Below are 27,626 nucleotides of genomic sequence, written 5' to 3'. Positions count from 1 at the left end.
CATTAGTTGGTGTGTGGACGCTAAAGTTATCGTTATGGTTTTCATCCTTGGGCCATTATTCCACCAAATGTTGATTTGTGAACTCTTCCTAAGTTAAAACATTTGTATTGTGTTGTTTAAAGATAAATATAAACTTGTTGTCTTTGCATTATTTTTTTTTGCAATAAATGCTCTAAATGACAATGCAATAGTTTTATTTGAAACAAATGCTGCCCTCCAGTGGCGCTCGCGAGACCTGCGCCTGCGTGACGTCATCAGCGCGCGCCGCGGGCACGAGGAGGAGCGCATGTGTGTGTGAGTTGACGCGTGTGTGAGGAGATCAGACACACAGAAATGGCACCGATACAAGCAGCAGAAATCATCTTCGCACAGAAGCTCGCGTCCAACGAGAAGCCGGAGAGGAGCAAAGCCTTGCTGAAGCTGAGGAAATACATCCGTGTGCGCTCGGGGAGAGCCCAGGGTAAACACTCACTCTTTATATCACACACACACACACACTCTTACATCAGACACTCTTATACTACACTCATTATACACGCACACTCTTACATCAGACTCATTATATACACACTCTTATACTACACTCTTATACACACACACTCTTACATCAGACTCATTATATACACACTCTTATACTACACTCTTATACACACACACACACACACACACACACACTCTTACATCAGACACTCTTATACTACAATCATTATAACGTTACACGCACACTCTTACATCAGACTCATTATATACACACTCTTATACTACACTCTTATACACACACACTCTTACATCAGACTCATTATATACACACACTTTTAAACACGCACACTCTTACATCAGACTCATTATATACACACACTTTTAAACACGCACACTCTTACATCAGACTCATTATATACACACACTCTTTATATCACACACACACACACACACTCTCTTACATCAGACTCATTATATTCACACACTCTTATACACGTGTCTATACCATGGGTCTATAGGACGTTTCCTGGCAGATGTCAAATAGACGTTCAGAAGATGTCTTTAACCCTTAAGGGAATGAGGGGTTTTCTGGGTCCTGGAGGTGTTCTGACATGCTCTGACATTTGTGCTTTTTTCAGTTATTTATAAACATGTTAATGGCAAAGGTGTAAATTCACTCTATATAGCACAAACGCTACCGTAATATGTGAGCAACATGTATGTACATGTTTGTATTTTTAAGAAAATAATGTTTATGCATGGTTTATGAAGAAACAAAAAACAAATGTCACTGAAATAAGGTCATAAAACCCATAGTGATTATTTCTTCACAAGACTTTTGAAAATTGTATCACGTAGCCTAGAATATTTGCTCCAAAACTATGTGAAAATCATCCTGGATACTCATTTAGATAAGACAATATATTGATTTAAAATTTGTATGACGTGTTTTGTGTGAGAAAGCTTTATGCGAGGAGGCGTGGATCTCTCATTAATATGAATGCATTTTACACCTGAGAAAGACAAAGACCCTCCCCTAATACCCCTATCAGGTGCTATCAGGCCCAATCATCATGAGGAGCCTTGCACAAAGAATGAGGAGAAATTAAAAAAGAATGGCTTTTAGATTGTCTGGATTTATTTACAACACAACATAATCCAAAGATACACAACAAAGCACATTAGTAAACACACTGATCTAAAGACAGAGACTTAAACAGTCACACACCTTTGTGCCATTCCTGAAACATAGTAGCCTACATACCTGTCATGTCCAAGGTGTTTGACTTTTCATTTTACTATGTTCATGTACAGAGACTCATGTGAATGTTGAAGCCACCAGGACTCATCCAGTGGCATCTGGTCCCTTTCTAAAAAATAAATAAACACCTGTAAACATGTTGATATCGAGACAAACTATAGGGCTGCACGATTCTGGGAATACATTTTAGATTTTTCACTCACACACACACACACACACACACACACACACACACACACACACACACACACACTGCCATTCAAAAGTTTGGGGTCGGTATGATTTTTAATGTTTTTAAAAGAAGTCTCTTCTGCTCACAAAGGCTGCATTTATTTGATTAAAAATACAAAACAAACCCAGTAATATTGTGAAATAATATTTCATTGTAAATCATGTGTTTTCTATGTGAATATATAGTAAAGTGTAATTTATTCCTGTGATCAAAGCTGAATTTTCAGCATCATTACTCCAGTCTTCAGTGTCACATGATCCTTCAGAAATCACTATAATATGATGATTTGATGCTCGAGAAACATTTTTCATTATCATCAATGTTGAAAACAGTTATTTACATTTTTATTTCAGGATTCTTTGATGAATAGAAAGTTCAAAAGAACAGCATTTATCTGAAAAATAATCTTTTGTAACATTAAACACTACCGTTCAAAACTTTGGGGTCAGTAAGAATTTTTATTTAATTTTTTGGGGGAAATAAATAAAATGGATCAATACTTTTATTCATCAAGGAGGAATTAAATTGATCAAAAGTGACAGTAAACATTTATAATGTTATAAAAGATTCTATTTCAAATAAATGCTTTTGTTTTTAACTTTATGTTCATCAAAGAATTCTAAAAAAAGGTACACAACTGTTTTCAACACTGATAATAATCATAAATGTTTCTTGAGCATCAAATCATCATATTATAGTGATTTCTGAAGGATCATGTGACACTGAAGACTGGAGTAATGATGCTGAAAATTCAGCTTTGATCACAGGAATAAATTACACTTTACTATATATTCACATAGAAAACAGCTGATTTACAATGAAATAATATTTCACAATATTACTGGGTTTTTGTATTTTTATTCAAATAAATACAGCATTGGTGAGCAGAAGAGACTTCTTTAAAAAACATTAAAGATCTTACCTACCCCAAACTTTTGAACGGCAGTGTGTATATGTATATGTATTTTGTAAATATAGCCTATATACGAACACCTAGTTTGTTGTGCCTTGTATATGGGCATGTGTAGGGCTGCATAAAATAATAACAATAGCCTAGATAGCAGGCAGCCTATAAATCGTTAAAAATGAACACTTCACTAACACTACTCTAGACAAACATATATTGTTTGTCATATGTTACTTCAAATATTTCCATTCGTTATGAAATGAGATGAGTTTGGCGTGAAGCCTAATGTGTGGCGTGTTTTGCTTTTCAAACACACAGCGTGACTCAGACCCAAACTCAGCGCGTGCAGCGATCGAGCCGCTCCAAACTATGAAACATTATTGTTATATTATACATCTACGTTTGAGCAGATATCCACAAACACAGTATTTAACAGTAAACACAGGTCTAAACATTAAAATACTCACCATATTAGAATTAGGCTTGGGCGGTATCCAAATTTTGATACCGTCAAACCTCCTCCCTATTTTACCGGGGTATACGGTATTACCGTGACTAATTAAAAATTATGACATAAGGCTCAGACAGCGTCACCAAACTGTTGGCTTGTGCCTACACCGTTCAGAAACTGAATACCAGATCGGGCATAAAAAAAATAAAAAAAATCAAGGCCAACCCGTGCACGTTGTGTCTGATCCCGGCTGACGGCATTAAATGTAATATGAGCCGGAGCCCTATTTAGACTCGACTATTTTTAATACGTGGGCCGTTATAATATGGTGGCGCCAAATAATTGTTTAACCCAGGTGCTGAGGGGGTGTAGATATAAATACCATTTATAAATGAGCAAAAATGGGACACTTAATAATATTTAATTATTTTAATTGACAATTGTATTCATTTTATTAATTAATTTAAATTAAATTAACAAGCAAGAAGTGCATTTGTATATCCGGTGACACGCGTCCATTGATTTTTATTAATACAACTTTTCTGTCAGTGCTGCAAAGATTAGGTTGACGATCGCCATCTCCTAGTGGACGCGCATATATAGAGAGAAATGCAAATCATGGATTACATAATCAGAAGGTATAGGCTAGCCTTTTTCTTTTCGTTTTGATTTGTTTCGTTTAAAGAAATTGTCGATTGATATCTCCGTAATGAACGCGCCTATAGAGAGAAATGCACATCATGGATTAATCAGAGAGTATGCTGCCTATATTTCTTTTCCTTTTGAATTGTTTCGTTTAAAGAAATTGACGAATCGCCATCTCCATAGTGAAGGATAGAGAGAAATGCACATCATGGATTAAATAATCAGAGAGTAGGCTTGCCTATTTCTTTTCATTTTTAATAGTTTCGTTTAATGAATTTGATGATCGCCATTTCCGTATGAACGCGCATAGAGAGAAATGCACATCATGGATTAAATAATCAGTGGCCTATTTCTTTTCGTTTTGAATTGTTTCGTTTAATGAAATTTAGATCTGCTTTATTTAGATATAGGCCTTTCTGTCATGTCTGTGAGACATACACTGAGTTTCGGTTAATTTATGATGAGATTTAAATGCAAGTGACCGCGGCGCGCCAGCGCACGATCATGTCATGATTATGTTGTCTGCTATATTTGATTCTTATTTATTATTGGTTGATAAAAAAAATTCTTAAAATTAAGATACAATTTATACAAAACGAAATTCACTTTAAAGAAAGGCCTTTTACAAAATGAAACTTAATTAAGTGGTCAATGTCTGACTCCCGATGCATCCCATCTTACTCGTGCTGTTCAGTTTTCATTATCAACGTAAAAAAAAATAACATTATAATATTTTAACAAATATAAAGTAATGCGCTTATTTAATGAACTCGGGGCAAAATGCATCCTCGCAGCAGTGAGTGGGTGGTTGTTTCGGAGATGCGACATTAGGTTAGAGGTGTTTCCATCTCTCGCGGTCACCTTTTTTATTGCAACATTTACATATTGCCTCGTCAGTAATTACCGCCTCTCCTTTCTCTCTCTCTCTCTCTCTCTCTTTCTCTCTCTCTCTCTCTCTCTCTCTTTCTCTCTCTCTCTCTCTCTCTCTCTTTCTCTCTCTCTTTCTCTCTCTCTCTCTCTCTCTCTCTCTTTCTTTCTCTCTCTCTCTCTCTCTTTCTCTCTCTCTTTCTCTCTCTCTCTCTCTCTCTCTCTCTCTCTCTCTTTCTCCTCCACACTGTCACTTGATGACAACTACATAAGCATTTTAAGGCATTGAATAAATGATATTTATATATTATATATAAGTGCCGGTAATGATGGTATTGAAACTGATACCGTTGCTATTTTAAGACCCCGCAGTATACGATATTACCGTGATCCCGCCCAACCCTAATTAGAATAAACACTCATACTAGCATAGGCCTACTTGTATCTCATTTCATAACATTTTAGGCTGGCACCAGTTGGAGTTTAGTAATGTAAAGTTTATGCAACAATAAAACACTTACTATTATGTCTCTTACCTTAAAAAATGTTCTCATAAGCAAAACGTCTTCTTCTGAGGTAAATCCAAGGTAAATCCACAGCACAAACAGTCTTCCAAACTGATGAAAAGTAGAGAAATACTGGAGTCGTTGATTCTTTGTTTCGAGCTAATGAGGGCGTTAACAGCTCTGCGTTCCTTCACGTGGATCATTTGCATGAGAACAGCTCGCGCTTGTGGGGGTGTGGTCAAATTAAAGTTAATGAGCTCGGACTTGAGAAACTGTACATGTTGTTGCTTTCATACGGATTTCTTAAACCGAGAATATTTGTTTTTGATATGATTTACTTCAGTTAAAAAAGGAGACTTCAAGCTTTGTAAAGACATAACTCTCATGTGTGGGTGGCAAGTATTCGCTGAGTTACAGATCATTTTCTGTCGCGTTTCAGAATGAACTTCACATTGAGAGAGAATACAGAACGTGCATCATGTTTTTTTACTTTATTTTACGAAAAACACAACATTTTGTTTTTATTATTAGTGGACACAAAAGAAAGAAGACATTTAACAGTATTTGAAGATGTATAACACTTTCCTGTATGACAAAAATCGACGGAGTTGTTTGAGTTTCTTTTGCACTGATAAGAATAAAAGCGAGACTATCGCACCGGCGCGATAGCCGACCTCAGAGGGTTAAAGATGTAATGATTTAGAATGCATGTTAAACTGACATCTTCTAAACGTCTATTTGATATCTGACAGAAAACGTCCTATAGACGTATTGCAGATGAGCAAACACTCTTAAAAATACGTCTTCCAGATGTAAACATCACATCAAATAGACTTGTGCTATCTGGGTTATATCACTCATTATACACACACATTGTTATATCACACTCATTATACACACACACACACTTATATCACACTCATACACACTTATATCACACTCATACACACTCTTATATCACACTCATTATACACACTCACTTATATCACTCATACACACTCTTATATCACACTCATTATACACACACTCTTATATCACACTCATTATACACACACTCTTATATCACACTCATTATACACACTCACTCATACACACTCTTATATCACACTCATTATACACACACTCTTATATCACACTCATACACACTTATATCACACTCATACACACTCTTATATCACACTCATTATACAGACTCACTTATATCACACTCATACACACTCTTATATCACACTCTTATACCACACTCATACACACTTATCACACTCATACACACTCTTATATCACACTCATTATACACACACTCTTATATCACACTCATACACACTCTTATATCACACTCATACACACTCTTATATCACTCATACACACTCTTATATCACACTCATTATACACACACTCTTATATCACACTCATTATACACACACTCTTATATCACACTCATTATACACACACTCTTATATCACACTCATACACATTCTTATATCACACTCATACACATTCTTATATCACACTCATTATACACACACTTATATCACACTCATTATACACACACTCTTATATCACACTCATACACATTCTTATATCACACTCATTATACACACACTTATATCACACTCATTATACACACACACTTATATCACACTCATTATACAGACTCACTTATATCACACTCATTATACACACACTCTTATATCACACTCATACACATTCTTATATCACACTCATTATACACACACTTATATCACACTCATTATACACACACACTTATATCACACTCATTATACAGACTCACTTATATCACACTCATTATACACACTCTTATATCACACTCATTATACAGACACTCTTATATCACACTCATTATACACACTCTTATATCACACTCATTATACACACACTCTTATATCACACTCATTATACACACACTCTTATATCACACTCATACACATTCTTACATCACACTCATTATACACACACTTATATCACACTCATTATACACACACACTTATATCACACTCATACACACTCTTATATCACACTCATTATACACACTCACTTATATCACACTCATTATACACACACTTACATCACACTCATTATACACACACACTTATATCACACTCATACACACTCTTACATCACACTCATTATACACACACACTCTTACATCAGACTCATTATACACACACACTCTTACATCAGACTCATTATACACACACACTCTTACATCAGACTCATTATACACACACACTCTTACATCAGACTCATTATACACACACACTCTTACATCAGACTCATTATACACACACACTCTTACATCAGACTCATTATACACACACACTCTTACATCAGACTCATTATACACACACTCTTACATCAGACTCATTATACACACACACTCTTACATCAGACTCATTATACACACACACTCTTACATCAGACTCATTATAAACACACACTTATATTATAAACACACTCTTATATCACACTTATTATACACACACACTTATATCACACTCATTATACACACACACTTATATCACACTCATTATACACACACACACTTATATCACACACACACTTATATCACACTCATTATACACACACACTTATATCACGCTCATTATACACACACACTTATATCACACTCAGTATACACACACACTTATATCACACTCAGTATACACACACACTTATATCACACTCAGTATACACACACTTATATCACACTCATTATACACACACACTTATATCACACTCATTATACACACACTTATATCACACTCATTATACACACACACACTTATATCACACACACACTTATATCACACTCATTATACACACACACTTATATCACACTCATTATGCACACACACACTTATATCACACTCATTATACACACACACTTATATCACACACACACACTTATATCACACTCATTATGCACACACACACTTATATCACACACACACACTTATATCACACTCATTATACACACACACTTATATCACACTCAGTATACACACACACTTATATCACACTCATTATACACACACACTTATATCACACTCAGTATACACACGCACACTCTCTTACATCAGACTTATTATACACACTCTTACACTACACTCATACACACACATTAACCTCTTATATCAGACACACGCGGCAGTAGATGTGTTCTCTGCACTTCAGGGAGTGTGTGTTCAGTGATAATGACAGTGATCTGTTCGTGTGTGTGTGTGTGTGTGTGAGAGAGTGACAGTGATCTGGTCTGTTGTGTGTGTGTGTTCAGTGATAGTTATCTGTCTGGTGTGTGTGTGAGATAGTGACAGTGATCTTGTCTGGTGTTTGTTCAGTGATAGTGATCTGTCTGTGTGTGTGTGTGTTCAGTTATAGTGATCTGTCTGGTGTGTGTGTGTTCAGTGATAGTGTTCTGGTCTGGTGTGTGTGTGTGTGTTTAGTGATAGTGATCTGTCTGGTGTGTGTGTGTTCAGTTATAGTGATCTGGTCTGGTGTGTGTGTTCAGTGATAGTGATCTGTCTGGTGTGTGTGTGTGTGTGTGTGTTCAGTGATAGTGATCTGTCTGGTGTGTGTGTGTTTGTGTGTTCAGTTATAGTGATCTGTCTGGTGTGTGTGTGTGTGTGTGTGTGTGTGTTCAGTGATAGTGATCTGTCTGGTGTGTGTGTGTTTGTGTGTTCAGTTATAGTGATCTGTCTGGTGTGTGTGTGTGTGTGTGTGTGTGATCTGTCTGGTGTGTGTGTGTTTGTGTGTTCAGTTATAGTGATCTGTCTGGTGTGTGTGTGTGTGTGTGTGTGTGTGTGTGTGTGTGTGTGTGTGTGTGTGTGTGTTCAGTGATAGTGATCTGTCTGGTGTGTGTGTGTTCAGTTATAGTGATCTGTCTGGTGTGTGTGTGTTCAGTGATAGTGATCTGGTCTGGTGTGTGTGTGTGTGTTCAGTGATAGTGATCTGTCTGGTGTGTGTGTGTTCAGTTATAGTGATCTGGTCTGGTGTGTGTGTGTTCAGTGATAGTGATCTGTCTGGTGTGTGTGTGTGTGTGTGTGTTCAGTGATAGTGATCTGTCTGGTGTGTGTGTGTGTGTGTTCAGTTATAGTGATCTGTCTGGTGTGTGTGTGTGTGTGTGTGTTCAGTTATAGTGATCTGGTCTGGTGTGTGTGTTCAGTGATAGTGATCTGGTCTGGTGTGTGTGTGTTCAGTGATAGTGATCTGTCTGGTGTGTGTGTGTTCAGTGATAGTGATCTGTCTGGTGTGTGTGTGTTCAGTTATAGTGATCTGTCTGGTGTGTGTGAGAGTGACAGTGAACTTGTGTGTGTGTGTGTTCAGTGATAGTGATCTGTTTTTTGTGTGTGTGTTCAGTGATAGTGATCTGGTGTGTGTGTGTTCAGTGATAGTGATCTGTCTGGTGTGTGTGTGTGTGTGTGTGTTCAGTGATAGTGATCTGTCTGGTGTGTGTGTGTGTGTGTTCAGTGATAGTGATCTGTCTGGTGTGTGTTCAGTGATAGTGATCTGTCTGGTGTGTGTGTGTGTGTGTGTGTGTGTGTGTGTGTTCAGTGATAGTGATCTGTCTGGTGTGTGTGTGTGTTCAGTGATAGTGATCTGTCTGGTGTGTGTGTTCAGTGATAGTGATCTGTCTGGTGTGTGTGTGTGTGTGTGTGTGTGTGTGTTCAGTGATAGTGATCTGTCTGGTGTGTGTGTGTTCAGTGATAGTGATCTGTCTGGTGTGTGTGTGTTCAGTGATAGTGATCTGTCTGGTGTTGTGTGTTCAGTGATAGTGATCTGTCTGGTGTGTTCAGTGATAGTGATCTGTCTGGTGTGTGTGTTCAGTTATAGTGATATGGTGTGTGTGTGTGTGTGTGTGTTCAGTGATAGTGATCTGGTCTGGTGTGTGTGTGTTCAGTGATAGTGATCTGGTCTGGTGTGTGTGTGTGTTCAGTGATAGTGATCTGGTCTGGTTTGTGTGTGTTCAGTGATATTGATCTGTCTGGTGTGTGTGTTCAGTTATAGTGATCTGTCTGGTGTGTGAGAGTGACAGTGATCTGGTGTGTGTGTGTGTGTGTGTTCAGTGATAGTGATCTGTCTGGTGTGTGTGTTCAGTGATAGTGATCTGTCTGGTGTGTGTGTTCAGTGATAGTGATCTGTCTGGTGTGTGTGTTCAGTGATAGTGATCTGTCTGGTGTGTGTGTGTGTTCAGTGATAGTGATCTGTCTGGTGTGTGTGTGTGTGTGTTCAGTGATAGTGATCTGTCTGGTTTGTGTGTGTGTGTTCAGTGATAGTGATCTGTCTGGTGTGTGTGTGTTCAGTGATAGTGATCTGTCTGGTGTGTGTGTGTGTTCAGTGATAGTGATCTGTCTGGTGTGTGTTCAGTGATAGTGATCTGTCTGGTGTTTGTGTGTGTTCAGTGATAGTGATCTGTCTGGTGTGTGTGTGTGTGTTCAGTGATAGTGATCTGTCTGGTGTGTGTGTGTGTTCAGTGATAGTGATCTGGTCTGTTGTGTGTGTGTCCAGTGATAGTGATCTGGTCTGGTGTGTGTGTGTTCAGTGATAGTGATCTGGTCTGGTGTGTGTGTGTTCAGTGATCTGTCTGGTTTGTGTTCAGTGATAGTGATCTGTCTGGTGTGTGTGTTCAGTGATAGTGATCTGTCTGGTGTGTGTGTGTTCAGTTATAGTGATCTGTCTGGTGTGTGAGAGTGACAGTGATCTGGTGTGTGTGTGTGTGTGTGTGTTCAGTGATAGTGATCTGTCTGGTGTGTGTGTGTTCAGTGATAGTGATCTGTCTGGTGTGTGTGTTCAGTGATAGTGATCTGTCTGGTGTGTGTGTTCAGTGATAGTGATCTGTCTGGTGTGTGTGTTCAGTGATAGTGATCTGTCTGGTGTGTGTGTTCAGTGATAGTGATCTGTCTGGTGTGTGTGTGTGTGTGTGTGTGTTCAGTGATAGTGATCTGTCTGGTGTGTGTGTGTGTGTTCAGTGATAGTGATCTGTCTGGTGTGTGTGTGTGTGTGTGTGTGTGTGTGTGTTCAGTGATAGTGATCTGTCTGGTGTGTGTGTGTGTGTGTTCAGTGATAGTGATCTGTCTGGTGTGTGTGTGTGTGTGTGTGTGTGTGTGTTCAGTGATAGTGATCTGTCTGGTGTGTGTGTGTGTGTGTGTGTTCAGTGTTAGTGATCTGTCTGGTGTGTGTGTGTGTGTGTTCAGTGATAGTGATCTGTCTGGTGTGTGTGTGTGTTCAGTGATAGTGATCTGTCTGGTGTGTGTGTTCAGTGATAGTGATCTGTCTGGTGTGTGTGTGTGTGTGTGTGTGTTCAGTGATAGTGATCTGTCTGGTGTGTGTGTGTGTGTGATCAGTGATAGTGATCTGTCTGGTGTGTGTGTGTGTGTGTGTTCAGTGATAGTGATCTGTCTGGTGTGTGTGTGTGATAGTGATCTGTGTGTGTGTGTGTGTGTGTGTGTGTGTGTGTTCAGTGATAGTGATCTGTCGTGTGTGTGTGTGTTTTCAGTGATAGTGATCTGTCTGGTGTGTGTGTGTTTTCAGTGATAGTGATCTGTCTGGTGTGTGTGTGTGTGTGTGATCAGTGATAGTGATCTGTCTGGTGTGTGTGTGTGTATGTGTTCAGTGATAGTGATCTGTCTGGTGTGTGTGTGTGATCAGTGATAGTGATCTGTCTGGTGTGTGTGTGTGTGTGTGTGTGTGTGTGTGTGTTCAGTGATGGTGATCTGTCTGGTGTGTGTGTGTGTGTGTGTTCAGTGATAGTGATCTGTCTGGTGTGTGTGTGTGTGTGTGTGTGTGTGTGTGTGTTCAGTGATGGTGATCTGTCTGGTGTGTGTGTGTGTTCAGTGATAGTGATCTGTTTGGTGTGTGTGTGTTCAGTGATAGTGATCTGTCTGGTGTGTGTGTGTTCAGTGATAGTGATCTGTGTGGTGTGTGTGTTCAGTGATAGTGATCTGTGTGGTGTGTGTATGTGTGTTCAGTGATAGTGATCTGTCTGGTGTGTGTGTGTTCAGTGATAGTGATCTGTGTGGTGTGTGTGTTCAGTTATAGTGATCTGTGTGGTGTGTGTATGTGTGTTCAGTGATAGTGATCTGTCTGTTGTGTGTTTGTGTGTGTTCAGTGATAGTGATCTGTCTGGTGTGTGTGTGTGTTCAGTGATAGTGATCTGTCTGGTGTGTGTGTGTGTGTGTGTTCAGTGATAGTGATCTGTCTGGTGTGTGTGTGTGTGTGTTCAGTGATAGTGATCTTTCTGGTGTGTGTGTTCAGTGATAGTGATCTGTCTGGTGTGTTTCAGGGGGTTTTGGTGAGGATGAGCTGATGAAGATCTGGAAGGGTTTGTTCTACTGTGTGTGGATGCAGGACATGCCACTGCTTCAGGTGAGGATCACACACACACACACACTCATATCCTGTTGTCTGTGTGTTTAGGAGGAGCTGTCCACAAAGATCTCCAGACTCCTGCACAGCTTACACACACACACACACACACACACACTCACACACACACTCATAACCTGTTGTCTGTGTGTTTAGGAGGAACTGTCCACTAAGATCTCCAGACTCCTGCACAGCTTACACACACTCACACACACACTCATAACCTGTTGTCTGTGTGTTTAGGGGGAACTGTCCACTAAGATCTCCAGACTCCTGCACAGCTTACACACACACACACACACACACTCACACACACACTCATAACCTGTTGTCTGTGTGTTTAGGAGGAACTGTCCACTAAGATCTCCAGACTCCTGCACAGCTTCCAGACCCTCGACAGCCGTAAGTCTCAGAAACACACGCGGTCATTCAATTCTCATCACTCATATGGTCATGTGACCCTGATGCTGGTTCAGAACCGGACCTGTCTGCCAGAGACTGGGTTCAGGTGGACTGGTGTAGAGTAACTAATGTAAGATGTGTTCCAGAGACGCCAGTGTGTGTGTGTGTGTGTGTGTGTGTAAGCCTCTCTCCTCGCTCTGCAGAGCTGCTGTTCTTCAAGGCGTTCCTGCAGACCATGAAGAGAGAGTGGACTGGCATCGACCGGCTCCGCATGGACAAGTTCTTCCAGGTCAGACTCGTGTGTGTGTGTGTGTCTCTACCCAGCGCTCAGTGCTCTGTTCACACTGGACCTGTGCCTCACAGTAACCCGTCAGTGTGTGTGAACTCTACATGTGTGTGTTCTGTCCTCTCGTCAGCTGGTCCGCTTCGTGTTCCGGGAAGTGTTCGAGATGCTGAAGAGACGCCAGTGGGAGTCCAGGTACATCACATCTGCTGTATTACACGAGTCTGGGTGAATACATTAAAAGTAGGGCTGTACACTGAATCACATGATGCCAAGAGCGGCACGATTAATCTTCAAAGATGAGATCTTATTCCTCAATGGCAGCGACTCGGGCATTTTTGCTTCATTGAGTTTTTTTCTTATATTTATATCATATGATGTAGTTATATTACAATATCACATGAGCAAGAGTGCCATTTTCCGCACACAATTTCAAATGTTAAATTTATTTTATACAGCAGTTAAATTAACAAGTTAAAATTGTGAGTTACATTTTAGATAAAATATTATCAATATTGTTTTTCCTTTATTTCACCAACGAAAATTCCAAAATGAAACCGTCGCAGAGTCGTAACAGACAGCGTGATTCGTTACTGAACTAATCCGCACTTTGAACGAATCAGTTTGATTAATGATTCAATGACCCGTTCAATAAAGCTGGGCACTTGCGGTGTTCCTGAACGAGTCGTTGAATGCATGATTCACTGAAGACAGAGACTTGACGCCCCCTTCTGGCGGATTTAGTTTTATATTTAAAGTACCTTTTAATTAAAAAGTTAAAATTAGAAATCAGTTCATATTTAAATATTGAATTTTAAAAGATCATAGCATTATTTCTGTAATTGTAAATGCAGTGTTAATATATTAATGCCGCTTCTGTGTAACCTCTGCACTGCCAAGATGGATTTAGTTGATAATGGTTTAATTTGATTGGTAACAGCCCTTTACTGTTATTATCCTAATTGAATTGAATTTGAATGTTAGAAGTTGACAAAATGGGATGCATACATTAAATAAGTTTAGAAAAAAATGCACTTATGTTTTGTAGAAATTCCCCTCGAAATCAATTTAAGGTAACAAATATTGCCCATCAATAAAAAATTCTTAAATTTCTTCTAATTGCTATGAACTGATCACCGCATAGAATATGAATATTAGAGCCCGACCAATGTGGATTTTTGGGGGCCGATGCCAATAAGATAAAAAAAAGCCTGATACCGATATATCGGCCGATATTATTTGTGTACAGTAGCAATATCATTTATGTGTATTATAGTACAGTACCAGTAAAAAGTTTGGACACACTTTCCTTTTGGTGTGTACAAACTTTTGATGGGTACTGTATATTAGGGCTGAACGATTAATTGCATTTGCGATAATATCGCGATATGATAATGCGATTTTGTAACTGCAAAAGCTGCAATTACACTGGTCATGTGACACGCGAGAGAAAAGCAGTCTGCAAATCAAACATCAACTTGGCACGCTACGCATAGGTCTGGCATACAGGAAAGAACAGTTTATATTTTATGTATGTGATATTGTGTTATTTATTCTATCTCCAACAATTCTGGATCGATTCAGATAATTTCAGAATCGAATCTGAGTTTAGTTTTTAAACACACATGCGTGATGACGCTGCGCGTGCTTTAGAACACACACACACACACACACACACACACACACACACGACACCGCTCGAACCTTCCGAAAAATAAGCTTTCATAAAGTTCGGGGTTTAAGCGAATTATAAGGACAGTCGCGGGCTTCATTGCACAGGTTTTGCCGCTTTGATGTTACTCTTGCAGTGCGCGGTCTTGGCCGCCGGAATTTTCCTTACAAATGCTCCACAAAGGCATTATGTCTTTTGGAATGCAGTTGGCTTATATATTAAAATTATGAAAATCACTGAGAAAGCTGCTTTCATTTTAAAATACTTACGCCCGCTTTGTGAAGAGCGCTCGTGTATGCGGCTGTGAGCGACTCATTGGGTAAATGTTTGCATCTCAAAATGCTTTTGACGCGAAATTAATGTAAACACGGTCAGTTATATCTTAAACCAATAGGACAAACTACATTTACAATTTTAAAAGAGATATGTGCATTAGTGTGAATGCAATTTATCGTATAGGGGGAAAATCACTCGAGCTCTCGAATGGAAAACGTTCAGACAGCCTACTTTTAAATACTGAAAGCACTCTTTGTTTATTGCTTGTAATGTTTTTTTTTGTTCCTCTTTATTTACTAGCTTTTATATGTTGAAGCTATATTAGTGTATAGCCCATTTAAAATTCTTAACATGTAATTGGTTTAATATATATATATATTTAATGTATGTATATTTACACATGTAATTAAATACATATTTTAAGTATTATTAAGATTAATTAATAAGAAAAAAATTAGATCGGATCATGAGCTGCCTTAAGATTCCCATCCCTACTGTACAATGATTTATTGCTTGTCTTTGTCGACTAATACAGAAGGTAAAGAACTTAAAGTAATCGCATATTAAATCGCAATCGCAATATTGGTTAAAAAAATCGCAATTAGATTATTTTCCATAATCGTTCAGCCTTACTGTATATAGAACACACAGTATTTAAACAGAATAAATGTATAAACGCTTTGCAATGATCACTCAAATGTTGCGATCAAACACTTGTGTGACAGATGTGTAATGGAGGCAGGGGGAATGATAGAATGATACATTTGAGCTGTAACCAAACTAGTTTGCATTGCATGTTATGTTATGTTATATTATATTCTAAATACTGTTGCATAATCTTCACTAACGACTTTGTCTTTTAATTTAGTCACGTTATATAAAACAACTTGTATCAATAAATATATCAAAAGTGTCACTGACATTATCTTCTATTTTTAGTCTTAATTCCTCTAATCTCTACAAGTGGAGGAATAACTCAGATCTTTTTACTAAGGTAAAATTTATAATATCATAATGAAAACGGTTTTAATTACATAATGTACAGACTTTTATACTATTTTAAATTAGTAGTAAGCAAAATGTACCTACTAAACGTGAAACTAGGCTACTCTTAATGCAAAATGGCCCTATATAAAGTGTTATAATTATATAAATTATTGGAATATTGCTTGATGTTGTAACGTAGCGTTATAGGCAGAATGAGCTTTAACACTGTGTCTACACCGGACGCGGCCGTTACTGCTCGCGTGAGTCGCAACAGCTGTTTACCCGAGACGCGCAAAAGCACCCGTTACAGAGCAGAATGGGCCATCCGTTTCCTGTCGGAGATTTGTCGCTCGCGCCACGCATTTTAATCAATGTTTAATCAATCAATTGCTTGGATTTAATAAATAAGAAGTAAATATAGCAGACAATATAATCAGGACTTCTCAGCTGAGCGCTTGCAATAGTCACAAGCTCACACAATACGTGACAGAGGCTGGCAGCAGAGAAATCAATTCAGTGAATTACACTGCGCAAATCACAAGTAATAGTCTACTACCCACTGGATGAAGAAGGGTTGGCTCTCAACAGAACATATAATATTCATTTTATTTTATTTTTCGTGTTCGCATTTATGAGGAAAAAACGGACGTGACAAGCTCCGCAAGCGGCACTAAAGTGCTTTAAAACTTTCACATAGACCTCGAACAGAAAGCACAGAGCCTTTCATTAAAGTCAATTTCGTTTTGTATTAATTATATCTTAATTTTAATCAATGTTTCATCAACCAAATGCCTGGATTTAATAAATAAGTAAATATAACAGACAATAGATAATCTCGAAACGGAGGCGCCGGCGAGTGAACTGCAACTCGTCTCATAAATGAACCGAAACTCAGTGTATAGTGTATAGACCTGAGAAATATATCTATTGAAATGTCTACTTGTAAACCGAACAAATCAAAACGAAAGACAAACTGCTCTCTGCTTATGTAATCCTTCTGAAATGTACATTTCTCTCTGGCGCGTTCAAAGATCGCGAGTCCACATCCCCACAATAACTGAAAACACTTGTTATTAATAAACAATTAAAATGTCTCCTTGCTATATTTGATGTATTCATATCATGGCTTTTGCCAGTTCATTGTGACAGCTTTTAGGTGCTTTATTGGCAGCGCCACCCTTACATGAATCACCGCACGCCGCATTTTTTTAATGTTCATTTATCGGCCATTATAAATGCCGATACCGATAGTTATGAAAATTCCTAATATCGGCCGATAATAGCGGCTCGCCGATATATCGGTCGGGCTCTAATGAATATGAATGTGTTCGTGAGTCAGCTGTCTAATCCAGCACAAAAACACACCCAGCAAAATATCATCTAATTAACAACAAACTCTTTTGCAATAAGTTCCAAATCTTTTTCAATATTTTTATCAATATTTGTGTTAATATTGCACACCCCTAATGTGCTGTATTAATTTGTATTATTTCAGGTCTTGAGCCTTAAATTTGACTTTTAAAAAATGAAATGTGCAGAAACCCTGAAATCACCTTTTGAAAGTAACTTGAGGCTTGATTGTATCGATTGCATCGTTACTCCAGTAGGTGGAGACAAGTAACTGTTAAATAAGTATTCGTCATTGAATCATTCGTTCAAGATATTCGTTCACAAAGCGTCTCTAATCGCTTGCAGCACTGTGATGTCATAATCTCGTCTGCTCAGTCCAACACACCTCATGACACAAGTGAAGGGAGTCACTGAACCATTCATACAATTCTATTAAATGTATTCAATATTTGTTTTAAACAGACTGCAGCAATTAACATCTTCTGAACTTGTAGTAAATTGTTATTTTGTTTAGTTTTATGTTCAGAATTGTTGGAAAATCTGATCTCTATTTTCAACAAAAAATTAAATCATGATCCTCATTTTATCCAGAATTGGCAGCTGTAATGGAGACATTGAAATCTGAAGTCCGCATGCTGTCTGTGTTTTTCATATTATAAAAAAATAAAATAATAATTTTAAGTTTTATGAATTAAATTAATTAGACATGCTTCTTGATTATTGTGAGTTCAGTTAAGTCTACTCTCAGGAACCCCTAATAACATTGAAGTGTGTGTGTGTGTGCGCAGTGTGGTGGGTGAGTTCCTGCAGCTGTTCTCGGCTCAGCTCCTGCACGGCTCCAGTGCTGCTCCGGCTGGACTCGTCCTGCATGTGCTGGACCTCTACACCACTGAGCTGGCCCGCGTCGGATCCGCACAGGTAACAGCCGGCCCGTGAGGCGAGTGATTCAATGCCTGAAGCCCCGCTCACACCGCCGGCGACTCGCTAGTCTCTGTCCGACGACTCGCTAGTCTCTGTCCGACGACTCGCTAGTCTCTGTCCGACGACTCGCTAGTCTCTGTCCGACGACTCGCTAGTCTCTGTCCGACGACTCGCTAGTCTCTGTCCGACGACTCGTCAGTCTCTGTCCTGGCGAGCCGCTGGTCTCTGTCCGACGACTCGCTAGTCTCTGTCCGGCGACTCGCTAGTCTCTGTCCTGGCGAGCCGCTGGTCTCTGTCCGGCGACTCGCTGGTCTCTGTCCGGCGAGCCGCTGGTCTCGGGTCCGGCGAGCCGCTGGTCTCGGGTCCGGCGAGCCGCTGGTCTCTGTCCGGCGAGCCGCTGGTCTCTGTCCGGCGAGCCGCTGGTCTCTGTCGGTCGAGCCGCTGGTCTCTGTCGGTCGAGCCGCTGGTCTCTGTCCGGCGAGCCGCTGGTCTCTGTCCGGCGAGCCGCTGGTCTCTGTCCGGCGAGCCGCTGGTCTCTGTCCGGCGAGCCGCTGGTCTCTGTCCGGCGAGCCGCTGGTCTCGGGTCCGGCGAGCCGCTGGTCTCTGTCCGGCGAGCCGCTGGTCTCGGGTCCGGCGAGCCGCTGGTCTCTGTCCGGCGAGCCGCTGGTCTCTGTCCGGCGAGCCGCTGGTCTCTGTCCGGCGACTCTCTGGTCTCTGTCCGGCGACTCTCTGGTCTCTGTCCGGCGACTCTCTGGTCTCTGTCCGGCGACTCTCTGGTCTCTGTCCGGCGACTCTCTGGTCTCTGTCCGGCGACTCTCTGGTCTCTGTCCGGCGACTCTCTGGTCTCTGTCCGGCGACTCTCTGGTCTCTGTCCGGCGACTCTCTGGTCTCTGTCCGGCGACTCGCTGGTCTCTGTCCGGCGACTCGCTGGTCTCTCGCTGGTCTCTGTCCGGCGACTCGCTGGTCTCTGTCCGGCGACTCGCTGGTCTCTGTCCGGCGACTCGCTGGTCTCTATCTAAATATAAAAAAATCTATCTATTTTATGGTCACTGAATGGCTTTTCTGAGGTAAATGTGGCGTTACGTGACATTGCTCTTATATTGGCGTCTGATTACTACATGAGACATGATTGATTTCAGTAAGTTGTTCTGTATCTTCCATCATTCCTTCTGATGTTCATTGATGTTTATTTGCTGCTTGTAACCAGTAGTAAAGAGTAAGATAATCGGTTCATCTGTCACCACAAAACAGAAGTCTTATTTGTCTAACAACCGAGAGATTTAGATGTTTTATTATTCTCTTGTTTGTGTATAGATGTCTGATCTCTGATTTCCTCCTCCAGCTGACTGCCGAGCAGAACCTGACCTTTATTGAGCCGTTCTGCAAGTCCATGGCCAAGACCAAAGAGTACGACCTTCAGTGCCTCGTTGAGCTGAGATATGTGTATATATACACCACTTTGATGCCATGTTTGATCATCATTATTCTTTCTTCCCTGCTCTTCAGTCGGGTCCTGCTGAAGGCCATCGGCAGCAATGTGTTCGACACCATTGTTGATCAGGTTCCTTTCGCCATCGAGGATCTTCTCCGAGAGATTCGTCAGGCTAATGGGGAAGAGCTGGACGCTAGTGACGGATCTGAGAACCAACAGGACAACACAGAGCTGAAGAATAAACCCCGCTCTAAGAAGAAAACTGAAGGTGTGCAGGATAACGGTGGGTAGAACGACTAAACATGATCAGTTCTGATACCACCGCAAAAACGAATTACCCCATTTTCCAGTATAAGTCGGACCAGGTAAAAATGATATTGTTGAGAGAGGAAAAAAGTTGCATTGGTCTACTAAGTAATAATAAAATGTTTACAAACTCCATTAATAAAATGTTTATCAAACACAAAACTTCAAACCCATCGATGCCACTTTGTTCATTCTTGAAATGGACTTTTATTTGTATATTGATATGATCCACTGTTTTAAATTGCCTCCTTGAATTTAACCTGTTAAACGTTGCCAGAGCGCCGGTGCAATGAAGCGTTTTTTTGTTTAAATAGTTCAAAGTTACTATCAGATTTAAAGTTATTACCTTGACAAACTATACATCATTAAAAAGATAAAATCGCTGTAACATGCAGATTAAGACGTTTTGAAGACAATAAACATGATTTCAATGATATTTGATTTACCTGTGTTCTTCGAGCCATGTCAGGTATTTTCATAATAATAGATTATATTTATAATGTAATGCTAATCGATATAGACTTTATCATTGTGCAGAATTCTATAAAATAATATATTTTCTGTCCGATTTTTTTATTTGAAGCCAAATCAGATCACAGAAGGTAATTTAAAACACTCGACTTGCGCTATAAAGTAAGTCTGGAGCACAAACATGGTTTTAATCTCATGAATTGTTGTGTATTGATGGTGTGCTAAGCTAACATGCTACATGCCTCAGATGCACCTGCCACCTAGCTGTTATTTTTATGATTTTTTCTAAATAGGAATGCTTACTGAAATGTTTCTTTTTTCAAGAAGGTCATTTGATACAGTTTCAAATGTGAAGTGAGAACTTTGAAAAAAGAAATTAGTGATTGAAACAGCATAAATAGCCAGTCGTTAGTAATTATAATGAAGACATAAGAAAAACATATTTAGAGCCATAAACAGGCCGGAGAGGTGTGAATGTGTGCAGGGGAGACTGAGACTGAATGGGGCTCATTTCCACCTCAAAACAATAGAGACAATAGACTGAATAGATGCTTAGAAGATGACTAAACATCAGTTTGCATTTTAGAGTCTAATCGAAATAGTCATATGACATGATCTTGAAAAACATTTAACTAAATACAGAGTTTTAGACTTGTCATCTTCAGATTTTAAATATAACATGGTCAGACGTGTGGCTTTAGCTGCAGTGCATTAATAGATTGATACAATGCCAACTTCAATATTAATTTATGAAGATATTTCATAAAAAATAAATTTCTAATAACTTTACAAAACTTTGAAGCTATTTATTACTATTTTTTCATTATGACAATAATTAATTCTACATTTACAATAAACTGCCAGGTGTCAGCTTTCAATTGAGATCATACTTCTGCTTTTAGTACAAAGGGTTCATGAACTGTATTTGTTTTAGTTTTGGTATGCCATTTCTGGTGATTTTTTAAAAGTGGTGTTGCAGCTTAACAGGTTAAGAGTGCGGTTACAGAACAACGTGTCTGGCATGAAATACTTTTTCTTGTAACACAGTCTGTCTTGTCTATCTCTTTGAGAAGACATCAAACAATCTGTCTAGAAATGATCTTAAAAGATTCAAAAGACTGGTCAGTGTATATTGGGTTTAAGGGACGCATGTAGAAGGAGAACAGCAGAGGACCTAAGACCGAACCTTGAGGCACTCCATACTTCTCTTGTGTTAGATTTCACAGTTCAATTAACATATGGTGTCAGGTAAACAAGTAGGGCTAAACAGGGCTAATGCCTATCAGATCGCTTCATTTGTTGCAGAAATAAAATACTTTAACAGTTTTTTAGACCTTAGACCAGGCAAAATTAACTGACTAGACATTAATTTTGCCACAGGTGGACTCCAATGAAGTGTAGAAATATATCAAAGTTGGTCCAGAGGAATAGTGTCATAGTGAAGGGTCAGTTTTCAAAGCAACGCTAACGCACATCTCAGTTTTTTAAAGTTGAATCATTTAGCTTTGAATTGTATCCCTTTGCACTTAAACCTATTGTAAAAATAAATTATTTGTAGTTGTCATTTTATGCAAATGTGTTGTTTTTGTTGATAGTGTCAGATTCTGAGGAGGACTGTGATGAAGACATGTTTTCAATTCCAGACAACATGGATAGTAAAAACGACTATGCGTGTGGACCAGTTCTTCAGGTGTGTTTCATAGACTTTCTAATGTTTTTATTTTTGATTTAACATTCTTCTACAAGCAATATATTTGATTGTATAAGGAATGAGAACGTTTGTATTGAAAGTATTGCGTTCCTGTGCCGTAGGGACCTAGTTTAAGGACTAGAGGTATTCTGTGGCACATTAATGTGCTGTGATTGTCTTGTAGGTTTATCCTAGCAGACGATCTAGGTGAACACTGCTTTCAGAGGTTGTTTATCTGTGTGTGTGTAAATAATTGATGTTTTGTCTTGTACAGTTCGACTATGGTGCAATAGCTGACAAACTTTTTGAGGTGGCCAGTAACTCAAACATACCAAGCTTTAACCGATCCAAGATTTACAAGTTTGTCAAAATGTAAGTAGTTTCACATTGAAACAGACAATCATTCAGACATAAAAAACAATGAACACAAAAGTTGTCAGTTTTGTTTGTTTTAAAATCTTTCTTTAATCTCTTTCCCCATGGGATGCAGTTTCCGAGACTTGAGCGAAGGTAAACTCTTTATGATATCAAACACTTTTGGTGAAGTGGTTTGTCTTTCCGTCACGTGCATCACTGTTTTCTGTGTTGTGTTTGGTTAGGCCTGTTCCCTCAGGATAAAGTGGAGGACGTGTCCACTGATGAAGAAGACTATAGCGAAAACAGACGGAGGAAAAACAGAAAGAAACTAGCAAAAAAAGGTCAGAAAGAACAGAGTTGTTGAAGAAATGCAAAGGTTTGCTTTTCGTTTAGTGCTCATTGTATAATGGGGAATTACTAAATTTATATAAACTGTGGTTGAGTATAAGAAATCCCGATGATAATTACAGAGGAAGCATTGTTTACACAAAATTGTCAAAGATAAATATATATGTGTGAGTGGAACAATTAGTTTGGACTAGACTTGTAGAAAAATGTATGAGATCCACTGTGTTCTTGTCACTTGTAATAACAGTAAATTCATGCATAATTACCAACAGCTAATCCTATAGCAAGTACATATTAAAAGAGTAGTTCACTTCAGAATTAAAATTTCCTGATAGTTTACTCTCCTCCACGTCATCCAAGATGTTCATGTCTTTTTCTCTTCGGTGTAAAAGAAATGAAGGTTTTTGAGGAAAACACTCCAGGATTTTCTCCAGATAGTGACTTCAATGGAGTCCAACGGGTCGAAGGTCCAAATGTGAGTTTCAGTGCAGCTTCAAAGTCTCGACACGATCCAGCCGAGGAATAAGAGTCTGATCTAGACAAACCAGTGCACATTTATAACAAAATAAACATTTATATACTTTATAACCACTAATGCTGGTCTTGCACTAGATGTTATTCGACACTTTACGTACATTACGTAATCACGCTGAAAGGTCAAGCATGACGTAGGCGTAAGAACAGACCCAGTGTTTTCAAAGCCAACTTTCAAAGACTGAGTTAAACGGCATTTACAAAAAAATGTAATGGTAAACAACGATGTCGAACGATTTTGAAGTTAGAGGAGAAAATGAGATGAGAGTTTTTCACTCTACTCTACATTTTCAGTCTGACCTTTCCAACATGATTATGTAATGCATGAAGTCGTGGACGTGCAAGACCAGCGTTTGTGGTTAACTGTTTATTTTGTTATAAATGTGCGCTGGATTTGTCTAGATCAGACTCTTATTCCTCGGCTGGATCGTGTCGAGACTTTGAAGCTGCACTGAAACTCACATCTGGACCTTCGACCCGTTGGACTCCATTGAAGTCACTATATGGAGAAAATCCTGGAGTGTTTTCCTCAAAAACCTTCATTTCTTTTACACTGAAGAAAGAAACGCATGAAGATCTTGAATGATGTGGGGGAGAGTAAACTATCAGGTTTTTAATTCTGAAGTGAACGACTCCTTTAATGTTGCTCAGTATTTATTAGTTTCTGAAGTGTCAACGGCCGATTCATCTCCAACAGGTCAATCAGAGACTGAGGACACCAACCAAAAAAACAAGAAAGGCAAGAAGAAAAAGAGAAAGAACAGAAGTTTGAAGAGTGTTGAGGGCGAGGCGGATCAGCAGACGCCGGTCGAGTCCACGGACCCTGATTTAACCCAGTCTAATGCTGAACTATCAGGACGTGACGGGGAAAACCAGCCTGACGAGCTGAAGACCGGAGACAGAGACACAGATGTCACTCGAGCAGAAGTGGACTCTATCTCAGCCGGTGTGGAGGAACAGCGGGACACACAGGAGATCTCTAAAGCCTCGCGGAAAACACTGATCAAGAAGAAGAAGAAACAGAAGGACCCCGCCGTAGACGAGCCGGAGCCCAGCGCATATGGAGACGCTCATCAGGAGCTGGAGGTTCCAGCACTCTCGACGGCTGGGAACATGAAGAAGAAGAAGAAACAGAAGGACCCCGCCGTAGACGAGCCGGTGCCCAGCGCCAATGGAGACGCTCATCAGGAGCTGCAGGTTCCAGCACTCTCGACGGCTGGGAACATGAAGAAGAAGAAACAGAAGGACCCCGCCGTAGACCAGCCGAAGCCCAGCGCCAATGGAGACGCTCATCAGGAGCTGCAGGTTCCAGCACTCTCGACGGCTGGGAACATGAAGAAGAAGAAGCAGAAGTCTGGACCTGCTGAGCAGATCAACCCAGTGAGGAAGAGGAGCATGAAGGTGAACGGACACGCGGGCGAGACCGGCGGCAAGAGACAGAAGCTCATCAGTGTAAGTCTTCCGGCTCTCTGACGTGTTTAAAGCTGTATGTACAGCATCTGTGAGTCGCTGACGGTTGCGTTCCCTCTCGTTAGGAGGCTGAAGAACAGCAGATCAAACCCAGGCAGTTCCTGCTCCGGCAGAAGAAAGCGCCCGCGCCCCTCTTCTGTAAAGCTGCGGGATACATGCTCAGCAAAAAGGTACAAACCTTCTCTTCCGACTCACAGATATGAGCTGAGCTGACGTCAGGAAACTAACGTCCATAAAATGTCTTGGTAACACTTTATTTTGATGGTCCGTTTTGAACATTAACTATAAGTTTGCAACTCCCCCTGTAGTCAATCATTTCATCCTTTAACTCATCTTTAATCAGCAAGATTACATATTTAAATGCTTTTTCCTTCTTCGTGACTTAAAATATCGTGAATGTAACTCGACACTCTTGCCTCATTTAGTATGTGCAGTTCTATGAATATGCAAATGAGTCCCGCCTCCACTCACTCACTCACTCAGAGATCCACTCGTTGACGATCACAGGTTGATCTGATTGGTTACAAGGTAGTTTGTGACGTCAGAAACACCAGCGATTTCAAACCGTGTTTTTGAGACTGTCTTTGGTTCACTGCAGTTTTAAGGAGAAAATACTCAGCAATGCTGTCGACTTATGAATTTACACATGCTTTGTCTTAAATCATATTAAAAACACCACATAGACACATAAACAAACTTGATTTTCACCACCGGGGACTTTAAATATCTTGGTAATGGAAAAGGAAAGTTGTAATTTCAAGACCTTAAATTTGGGGAAGAAAAAACAGGAATTGCGATATGACTTAATGTGATTATTAAACTTCATAAGGAAATAATTTAATTAAATGTGCGCGTTGCATGTTTCAAATTACAACATGTCACTGTTTCACTGATAAAGAACTGCTGTCAATACTGCGCATTTATGCCATTGCTTGATCTACTATTGATGAATTATGACCATTCACTTTGTGGTGTTTATATCATACCTGCAAACTCGGAAAAGGTTTTGATGGTGTTCTTTTTTACATGACTCTGTTTACGGAGTAACCGCTGTATTTCTGCTGTTTCCTGAGCGCCATCTACTGTCAGAGAGAGAGACTGCATTATCATTCAGAGCGTCTGCAGTTTTTCTTCAGTCTAATGTGAAGATCGACACGTTTACAGTGTTGCAAATGTTGACTGCTGGATCGATAAGAAGCTAATGCGCATTAAAAAAAATGGAATAATGATTAATCTAGAATATAAATGTATATAAATCATATTTTAAAATAATATATAATCACTTATTTTGACTCCCCCTCACATTTGCTAGATCAAGCAATGTCAAATGTTTTTGTCAATACGGTTTTTATAGTAATTTTATAGTTTAGGATGTTACATAAACATTGGCTTACATCCCCTTCATTACAGTATTAATATCAATTATAAATCGATTTAAAAGCCCCACAGACCCTGCATTAATCTTTCTAAAGTTGTTTCTTGATCTTCATTTTTTTATTATTAATGTTTTCTCCTCCAGATTTTGCCGAAGAAAGTAAGATTTGGCCTCAAGAATAACAAAACCATGGGTATGTATGTGTTTTATTTGTATAAATGAGCTTCTAGTTGATTAATGAATGAAATGGAGTAAGCAACATTAGAGTTTGTGAAGCTCTAGGATTCTCAGGCTCTTCTGTCAAATAAATCTGTAAAATCATAATATTTTTTGAAGAAATGCTAAGAGGTTGAATGTCCGTCTGATTAACCCGTGTGTTTCCCGCAGAGTTCAGGAAGAGTGACCGCAGCTCGCGGGTGGGCGTGGCCAGTCAGGCCCGCGTGCCCTTTGACCCAACGAGGACCCCGAAGACCAGTGTGTTGAAGTCGCCCTCGCCGTCGCCCGCCGGCACCAGGAGAGCCACGGCCGCGGACTTCTTTTAAAATAAAGATTCCTACTTTCTTCTCTGTGAACTTTAATCTACTGAAGTCTCTTTAGAAAAAGAACATGCCTAAATATATATTTTATATTCACTTTTAAAGTGTTCTCATGTTTTACTCCCCTTCCTACGTAAAGTGAGAGTTGCAATATTTTACGCTGGCTTTTTTAGACCGTTTGGATAATTTTTCAGTGTCAAATGTTCTGATTTGTTCTCAGTGAACACTGCCAGAAACGAGAGTTTTAGTCTCTACAGTTGATAAACTCTTCCTCGTATCCCTGCTGAGTGAATCCCAATCTCTCGTTACTGTTAATGATCTGACGATGATGATCGAGTTCAGTCACACGCATGAAATCTGACCAGCTTTTACAACACGAAGCATCAGAGGTTTGCTTGTGCTGTCCGGATGAGTGATGAAAGTGTGTGTTCACGTGTATATCACGACTCTCTGAATAAACCAATCTGTTTTCTATTTCAGTGAA

At 39.6% G+C, this 27,626-nt stretch overlaps 1 protein-coding gene across 2 annotated transcripts; it reads left to right on the top strand.

Annotated features, from left to right (window-relative positions):
• Nucleotides 1-242: 242 nt before the first annotated feature.
• rrp1 (ribosomal RNA processing 1) lies at nucleotides 243-27,626 on the top strand. Of its 2 annotated transcripts, none has more exons than XM_077238452.1 (16): nucleotides 243-460; nucleotides 12,650-12,732; nucleotides 13,077-13,134; nucleotides 13,338-13,423; nucleotides 13,551-13,612; nucleotides 18,491-18,620; nucleotides 19,966-20,030; nucleotides 20,130-20,338; nucleotides 22,428-22,522; nucleotides 22,797-22,894; nucleotides 23,013-23,032; nucleotides 23,122-23,220; nucleotides 24,459-25,213; nucleotides 25,297-25,401; nucleotides 26,751-26,799; nucleotides 26,994-27,626. In XM_077238452.1, exons 1-16 carry the CDS (start codon nucleotides 334-336, stop codon nucleotides 27,146-27,148), a joined length of 2,196 nt encoding a protein of 731 aa, XP_077094567.1. In that variant the 5' UTR covers nucleotides 243-333; the 3' UTR covers nucleotides 27,149-27,626. The 2 variants fall into 2 exon arrangements, with proteins under 2 accessions (XP_077094567.1, XP_077094577.1); XM_077238462.1 differs by having other exon boundaries at nucleotides 255-460; nucleotides 20,130-20,323.

This window comes from Siphateles boraxobius, unplaced genomic scaffold, assembly GCF_051911475.1.
Source record: "Siphateles boraxobius isolate OS27281-9 unplaced genomic scaffold, OSU_SipBor_1 100, whole genome shotgun sequence".
Lineage (NCBI taxonomy): Eukaryota > Metazoa > Chordata > Actinopteri > Cypriniformes > Leuciscidae > Siphateles > Siphateles boraxobius.
The sequence above is the reverse complement of the archived record's forward strand: the minus strand, read 5'-3'. Positions and strand labels throughout refer to the sequence as shown.